Below are 9355 nucleotides of genomic sequence, written 5' to 3' on the forward strand. Positions count from 1 at the left end.
ATAAAATTCTTATAAAATATTGTCTAAAGAAATTATATTTCCTGGAACATATTTTTATAAATTAGATTTTATGTAATTTTAATTATTTATGTATTCAAAAGACACGTTCGAGTTAGAACTGCATATAACGAACTTTTCGATTTAACGAACAGGCCTGACAACATATAGGTTCGTTAAATCGAAAAACTACTGTAATATAGAAAACAAAAGAACTCTAAAAACAAAACTTAATAAATCATAGCAAAACTAAATTAAATAAGAAATTTTTAAGAATTTAAAAGAAATATATCTAAACTAACAGGATAATAATAAATAAATAAGTAAATAGTTAGTAACCACAACCAAAGAAAATAAAAAACAAACCAGAAATGAGTTAGGAAAAAAAAAACAAAACTATTGAAAACAAAACAAAAAAACAAAAGGGGGTGAGGGTGGGGGGTGAGTATTACTTGCATGCAAACAAACGTACAATGGCCGGCCTATGTAGTACCCAAACACCCACTTTGGCCATTTGAGCTTGAACGCCCTTTGCCTGTAGTCCTTTGACAGCTCCTTCAGCATATGCAGGACATTCAAAGTCCACAAAACCATAACCTAAAATTTTTAAAAGAAACAAAAAAAAAAAACGAGATATAAGAGCAAAAAAGAAGAAAGAAAAATAAAATATAGATTTCAGTATTATTAAGGTATGTTTAAAATTAATATAAAAAAAACTTTAAAAAACAACACATGCACATACACAATTTATAGAACAACTAGACAATTTATACAAAATATTAAATAGATATTTAATTTTAATATTTAAAGCAAGCTTTATAATTAGTGTCAATTTTTTAAAATAATTTACAATTTTGTCTTAAGGCTTTTTATGTAAATGCTTAAAACTCTCCCAAACTGTGTTTTAACATTTTATACCCTACACCACTTTAGTAGGAAGAGTATACCCACCTTAAATTATACGTTTTAGTTATGTCCGTCTGTCTGCCCGTCCGTCCGTCCGTCCGTCCGTCTGTCTGCCCGTCCGTCCGTCCGTCCGTCCGTCTGTCTGCCAGTCCTTCCGTCTGTCTGCCTGTCTGTCCGTCCGTGTAAACCTTGTAATCACAATTTTAAAGATAACACAGGCCGACAACATTTGAAAAAAGTCGAAACCTTGAGACCAAGTTATACTTTTCCAAAGGATTGATCCTTATTAAATTTGAATCTGGTCTGTCATATCTTTTTTATTCTTCGAGATATTTTCGCCTAAAGCTTGAACACTAATGGTTTTCGGTATATTCATGGCATGTATACCCTACACCTCTATAGTACGGCGGGAATTATGCTTTGTAAATATTGTTTATGACTAACAAAAATCCACAACTACCTAAAGCTATTGTAGTCAACGCAAAATAAATGGATGATATCTCAGTAATTATAGCAGATTTTTAAATTTTTTAATACGAAAAAATGGAACATATCAGTTTTTTGTATAATAAAGACGGAATGTACGAAAAATTTCAGTTTTTTTTTCAATTTATTGTTATATCTAGTTTCTCGTGACGATATCTCGAAGAATAAAGGAGATATGTAACATTTATAAGCTTTTATTTTAAAGCCGACAGAATGCACTTTCAGATATAACATATAACATTTTATAAATAAAGTAGTCTTGGTGCTGTTAGAACGTCTCAAAATGAACATAAAAATAAGCTTTTTCCAAATTTAGAACACGATATCTTCAATTCCAGATGTGATGAAGAGGTCAGCTCAAGCCTTTAGAAAAGTATACTTTGGTCTCTGGGTATAAAATTCGTCGTGTAGTTCAATGAGATTTGGTACATTATTTTTATAATATACCAAGGACGAAGGCTATAGAAAATAGTTAAAATCTGTCCATTATTTCCCCTAGTCCCCACACAATGAACCTCTCGAATAGGGCTTTTGAGTTCATAATTATGTTACTACTATCATACTACGACAATACTTGCCTTGATGATCCTGCTGAATTTTGTACTGATCGGACCTCACTTGACCCTGGCCCCTCATATAAAACCCTAGATTAGATGATAGACTAGACTATAGACTAGACTATAGACTAGACTATAGACTAGACTAGACTATAGACTGCTATAGACTAGACTATAGACTAGACTATAGACTAGACTATAGACTAGACTATAGACTAGACTATAGACTAGACTATAGACTAGACATAGACTAGACTATAGACTAGACTATAGATAGACTATAGACTAGACTATAGACTAGACTATAGACTAGACTATAGACCAGACTATAGACTAGACTATAGACTAGACTAGACTATAGACTGGAATATTGACTAGACTATAGACTATACTATAGACTAGACTATAGACTAGACTATAGACTATACTATAGACTAGACTATAGACTAGACTATAGCCTAGACTATAGACTGGACTATAACTAGACTATAGACTAGACTAGACTATAGACTAGACTATAGACTAGACTCTAGACTAGACTATAGACTAGACTATAGATAGACTATAGACTAGACTATAGACTAGACTATAGACTAGACTATAGACTAGACTATAGACTAGACTTGACTAGACTATAGACTAGACTATAGACTAGACTATAGACTAGACTATAGACTAGACTATAGACTAGACTATAGACTAGACTATAGACTGACTAGACTATAGACTAGACTATAGATAGACTATAGACTAGACTATAGACTAGACTATAGACTAGACTATAGACTAGACTATAGACTAGACTATAGACTAGACTATAGACTAGACTATAGACTAGACTATAGACTAGACTATAGACTAGACTATAGACTAGACTATAGACTAGACTATAGACTAGACTATAGACTAGACTATAGACTAGACTATAGACTAGACTATAGACTAGACTATAGACTAGACTATAGACTAGACTAAGACTAGACTATAGACTAGACTAGACTAGACTATAGACTAGATATAGACTAGACTATAGACTAGACTATAGACTAGACTAGATAGACTAAGACTAGACTATAGACTAGACTATAGACTAGACTATAGATAGACTATAGACTAGACTATAGACTAGACGATAGACTAGAACTATAGACTAGACTATAGACTAGACTATAGATAGACTATAGACTAGACTACAGACTAGACTATAGACAGACTATAGACTAGACTATAGACTAGACTATAGACTAGACTATAGACTAGACTATAGACTAGACTATAGACAGACTATAGACTAGACTATAGACTATAGACTAGACTAAGATAGACTATAGACTAGACTATAGACTAGACTATAGACTAGACTATAGACTAGACTATAGACTAGACTATAGACTAGACTATAGACTAGACTATAGACTAGACTATAGACTAGACTATAGACTAGACTATAGACTAGACTATAGACTAGACTATAGACTAGACTATAGACTAGACTATAGACTAGACTATAGACTAGACTATAGACTAGACTATAGACTAGACTATAGACTAGACTATAGACTAGACTAGACTGATATAGACTAGACTATAGACTAGACTATAGACTAGACTATAGACTAGACTATAGACTAGACTATAGACTAGACTATAGACTAGACTATAGGACTAGAATATAGACTAGACTATAGACTAGACTATAGACTAGACTATAGACTAGACTATAGACTAGACTATAGACTAGACTATAGACTAGACTATAGACTACTAGACTATAGACTAGACTATAGACTAGACTATAGACTAGACTATAGACTAGACTATAGACTAGACTATAGACTAGACTATAGACTAGACTATAGACTAGACTAAGACTAGACTATAGACTAGACTATAGACTAGACTAGATAGACTATAGACTAGACTATAGACTAGACTATAGACTATACTATAGACTAGACTATAGACTAGACTATAGACTAGACTATAGACTAGACTATAGACTAGACTATAGACTAGACTAGACTAGACTATAGACTAGACTATAGACTAGACTATAGACTAGACTATAGACTAGACTATAGACTAGACTATAGACTAGACTATAGACTAGACTATAGATAGACTATAGACTAGACTATAGACTAGACTATAGACTAGACTATAGACTAGACTATAGACTAGACTATAGACTAGACTATAGACTAGACTATAGACTAGACTATAGACTAGACTATAGACTAGACTATAGACTAGACTATAGACTAGACTATAGACTAGACTATAGACTAGACTATAGACTATAGACTAAGCTATAGACTAGACTATAGACAAGACTATAGACTCGACTATATACTAGACTATAGACTACACTATAGTTTGTCGATATTTTTCGATGTCAAAAAGTTTTATAAAACATCAATGCCTGTCAGGAGGTCTAATGGACTCCAATAGAAGATTTCAAATGAGATTATAACTAATCGGAAAGTTATTGATTACACAGGCCAAGATGGAATCGCAATATACTTTTCTAAAGCAATATACTTTTTCTAAGTGCAACTAAATCTGGCCTCCATCACATCAGTTTTCGAGACTTCCATGTATGGCCATTTTTGAAACGTTTTATAAGCGCGAAGACATCAATATTTGTAAAAATTGATTGTGTCATTTGAAAGTCCAATGTGTCGACATTAAAATATAGGTTTAACCTCTAATATATCTTCGAGATATTTTAACCTAATGCATGACCGATTTGGTCGGTTTTTCAATCTTTACGACAAGATATCAGTAAAACATGATGTGAAGTACTGCTCACTCCTCTAGAAATGTATACTCCTTGGTCTCGTAACGTTCGTGGCCGTTAGTTTAAATCAGACATCGGCAGAGAGTGGCTTACTTGTGAAAGTAACAGAGCAAAATATATTGCTTGTCGGGGTTAAAAAAGCTTTTTGGATATCGATATCAGTAAAACATGAAGTTATGTGCTGCTCACTTCTCTAGAAAGGTGTACTCCTTGGTCTCGTAACGTTCGTGGCCGTCTACCGTCAGTTTAAATCAGACATCGGCAGAGAGTGGCTTACTTGTGAAAGTAAGAGAGCAAAATATTTAGCTTATCAGGGTCAAGAGAGTTAATTCAATCTTTTGTCTTAAATAATTCAAAGTGTTACTGTTTTCGATTATCCACTAAAATTAGATTCTTTGCTATAAATTTGTATTTTTTACTAAAAACGATTTTTCACCAAAAATTAAATTTTTTGCTAAAAATCTGATTTTTCATCGAAAATGCAATTTTTTACTAAAAATTTTATTTTTCAATAAAAAATCTTACTTTTTTTCTAAAAATTAAATTTTCATAACAATATAAATTTTTGTTTTAAAGCGATTTCGCTATAAGCAATATATTGGTTCTCAGAAAGAAAAAAATTACAAAATTTAGCTGAACGCACCTCTTGACCGATATAGATTCTTATCTAATCTAACAAACTATAATACTAAAGCATATTTTACACTCAAAAAATACAATTCTATTTTTTGCAAATTTTTCTCTCTAAATTTAAACATGCATGGTCAATTTTTTTTCTTAACTAAAAAGCTTGTTTTAATAAATTAAAATAAAAATTATACAAATTTAATTAAAACATTTCCAAACTATAAAATGTACTATATATGCATATACTATATATGTATTAAACTTTAATAAATGTTAAAATTAAAAACCATTAACAAATAATTCACTTATTATTTAAATAACTAGAAAATTTTATAAATATAAAATAAACAATTAGTTACGTTTAGTTTATACATATTTAGAAGTTAGAAAATATTTCTCTACACGTTTATTATAATATGAATATAAAATATCAAAGTGCAATTTCATGATTTATGTATGATCAAATCAAATCGAATATAAAGAAATTATAAAAAAATAAATACTTAAACAATTAAACAAAAAAAAAAAAAAAAACTAATAACAAATACCTGATAAAACAAAAAACTAAAACTATTTTTATTTAACTAAAAACACTAATTAAAAATTTATATAAAAAACCAACGCTAATAAAAGAGAGACACGAAAAAAAGTTAAATTAATTACACATATTAAACAAAATAATTAATTAGTAAAAAGTATTTTATTTTATAGTCTGTACAAAGAAAAAAAAAAAAAACCAAACACATTGATATAAATAAAATAATTAAGAATACACAAATACAAACACTCACACAGCCACACAAAAACATACACACACACATACACGTTTACAAACACATATACAAATATAAATAAGTAGAAAAATTACAATAAAAAGGAAAAAAGTATAAAACTAAAATTGATGAAAAATGGTGAAAAGCAAAAAATACCTTTACATTTATTTGTTGTTTTATCTAAAATAGCCTTGGTGGATATAATAGTTCCATATCTGTATGTTTTGGGGGAAGAAAATGAAAAAAAATATATATATATAAAAATTAGAAACAATTTGAGATAAAAGAGATTAGTTTTTTATATTTATATAAAAAAATAGACAATAAACTAAAAAACAAATATTTTACTGTCTTTGTTTAAATGCATCGTGTTTCAGTTATTGTCAACAAATTGATTTTTTTTTCTGGATTTATTATAAAATAGTGTAATTTAAATTTTCTATTAATTAAGAAGTTTCTGAGGTAGATAGTCGCTACTTGACTATAGTCCAGACTATAAACTTGACTTTAGTCCAGGCTGTAAACTTGACTATAGTCTAGACTTGACAAAAGTCCACACTATAGACTTGACTATAGTCCAGACTATAGTATAGTCTAGACTATGGAATTGACTATAGTCCAGACTATAGACTTGAATATAGTAGAGACTATAGACTTGACTATAGTCCATACTATAGACTTGACTATAGTCCAGATTATAGACTTGAATATAGTCCATACTATAGACTTGACTATAGTCCACACTATAAACTTGACTATAGTCCAGACAATAGACTTGACTATAGTCCAGACTATAGACTTGACTATAGTCCAGACTATAGACTTGACTATAGTCCAGACTATAGACTTGACTATAGTCCAGACTATAGACTTGACTATAGTCCAGACTATAGACTTGACTATAGTCCAGACTATAGACTTGACTATAGTCCAGACTATAGACTTGACTATAGTCCAGACTATAGACTTGACTATAGTCCAGACTATAGACTTGACTATAGTCCAGACTATAGACTTGACTATAGTCCAGACTATAGAATTGACTATAGTCCAGACTATAGAATTGACTATAGTCCAGACTATAGATCTGACTATAGTCCAGACTATAGAATTGACTATAGTGCAGACTATAGAATTGACTATAGTCCAGACTATAGACTTGACTATAGTCCAGGCTATAAACTTGACTATAGTCCTGACTATAGACTTGACTAAAGTCCTGACTATAGACTTGACAAAAATCCTGACTATAGACTTTAATATAGTCCAGACTATAGCCTGAATATTATTCAGACTTGACTATAGTCTAGGCTATAGACTTGACTATAGTACAGCCTATAGATTTGACTATAGTCCAGACTATAGACTTGACTTTAGTCCAGACTATAGAATTGACTTTAGTCCAGACTATAGACTTGACTATAGTCCAGACTATAGACTTGACTATAGTCCAGACTATAGACTTGACTATAGTCCAGACTATAGTATAGTCCAGACTATAAATTTTAATATAGTAGAGACTATAGACTTGACTATTGTCCAGCCTATAGACTTGACTATAGTCCAGACTATAGACTTGACAAAAGTCCTGACTTGACTTTAGTCCAGGCTGTAAATTTGACTATAGTCTAGACTTGACAAAAGTCCACACTATAGACTTGACTATAGTCCAGACTATAGTATAGTCTAGACTATAGAATTGACTATAGTCCAGACTATAGACTTGAATATAGTAGAGACTATAGACTTGACTATAGTAAAGACTATAGACTTGACTATAGTCCAGGCTATAGACTTGACTATAGTCCATACTATAGACTTGACTATAGTCCGGACTATAAATAGTCTAAAGTAGGAACTAAAGCCCAGTCTATAGATTAATATATAATCCAGGCTATAATTGGCCCAGACTAGACTGAAGTTCAGAATAGGCTATAGTCCATACTATAGACTAGACTTTAGAATAAATGATGGTCTAGCCAATAGATCAGACTATGGTTTATACTATTGTCCATACTATAGACTAAAGTACAGTTCAGACTATAGTCCAGACTATAGTTCAGACTATAGTCCAGACTATAGTTCAGACTATAGTCCAGACTATAGTTCAGACTATAGTCCAGACTATAGTTCAGACTATAGTCCAGACTATAGTTCAGACATAAGTCCAGACTATTGTTTAGACTATAGTCCAGAATATAGTTCATACTATTATCCATACTATAGTTCAGACTATAATTCAAACTATAGTTCAGACTATAGTCCATACTATAGTTTAGACTATAGTACAGACTGTAGTCCAGAATATTGTTTAGGCAATAGCTAAGACTATAGTTTAGACTATAGTTCAGACTATAGTCCAGACTATAAAGTTCAAACTATATTTCAGACTATAGTTAAAAAAAAGTTCAGACTTTAGTCCAGACTATAATTCGTTGCGATTAATATTTTTGTATATTTGCTACGTGGAAATTTGATCAGTCTGAAGTTCTTTAGGGAAAAGGTCATACTTCTTAAGTATTGAATTACGCCGTTTCATAATATTTCAATTTAAATGCGATAAAAATTTTCTATAAATTTAAAAAAAATTAGTTTGAACAAAAATCGAAAAAATAATAAAATTTCATAATTGTAAAAAGAAAACTTACTGTGCACACATAGTAACTAAATCTTTATCGGTTGTGCCTTGCTGTAAACCTCTAATATATAAATTTGTTTTTGACAATTGTTCGCCTTGTTGATTTTGTGTTGTACCATTATTAGGACCCATTGTTGTATTTGTATTGGTATTACTTAGACTAGTACTTAATGTTCCACTTTGGGATCCAGTATTTGATGAGCTGCTTGAATTTGTATTACTTGGTGATGTTGCGGTTGGAACACGTTGACCGTACTGAAAATACAAAAAAAAAAAATGAAAGAGATAAAGCATATAATTAACATAATACTTTTATGCACATTAAGGATATCTTAACTATAATCTATTTTCCCTATCACAGGACCCAAAAGAAACATTTACACTTTAAATTATTTTGCAATTAAATTGTTTAAAACTTTTATCAAAAGCAGCTTCTGGCCAAAGTTAGAAAAAACAGGTATGTAGTAAAAATATAAATCTTTTTCTTTTCTCTTTTTCATTGAATTTTTATAATCATGTAACGCACATAGTATTCAAACACATATATTTTTTTTTTCACAGAATTTTACAT

At 30.6% G+C, this 9355-nt stretch overlaps 1 protein-coding gene across 6 annotated transcripts in view; it reads right to left on the reverse strand.

The window, feature by feature from the left end:
* Positions 1-9355, reverse strand: part of LOC119610234 (protein alan shepard) — a 101868-nt gene that overhangs the window by 37223 nt on the left and 55290 nt on the right. For 3 of the 6 annotated variants that reach the window (XM_037965369.1, XM_037965363.1, XM_037965367.1), the window contains 3 exons: positions 8795-9039; positions 6303-6361; positions 470-594 (listed from right to left, as the gene is read on the reverse strand). In XM_037965369.1, coding sequence (XP_037821297.1) covers positions 470-594; positions 6303-6361; positions 8795-9039 — 429 coding nt within the window. The remainder of the gene's footprint in view (positions 1-469; positions 595-6302; positions 6362-8794; positions 9040-9355) is intronic. The other 3 variants (XM_037965365.1, XM_037965368.1, XM_037965364.1) reach the window with 3 other exon arrangements.

The sequence above is a fragment of the Lucilia sericata genome, unplaced genomic scaffold (genome assembly GCF_015586225.1).
Source record: "Lucilia sericata isolate MDLA Ls3-8-SP2 unplaced genomic scaffold, ASM1558622v1 Contig001142F_arrow, whole genome shotgun sequence".
In the NCBI taxonomy this organism is placed as follows: Eukaryota; Metazoa; Arthropoda; class Insecta; order Diptera; family Calliphoridae; genus Lucilia; species Lucilia sericata.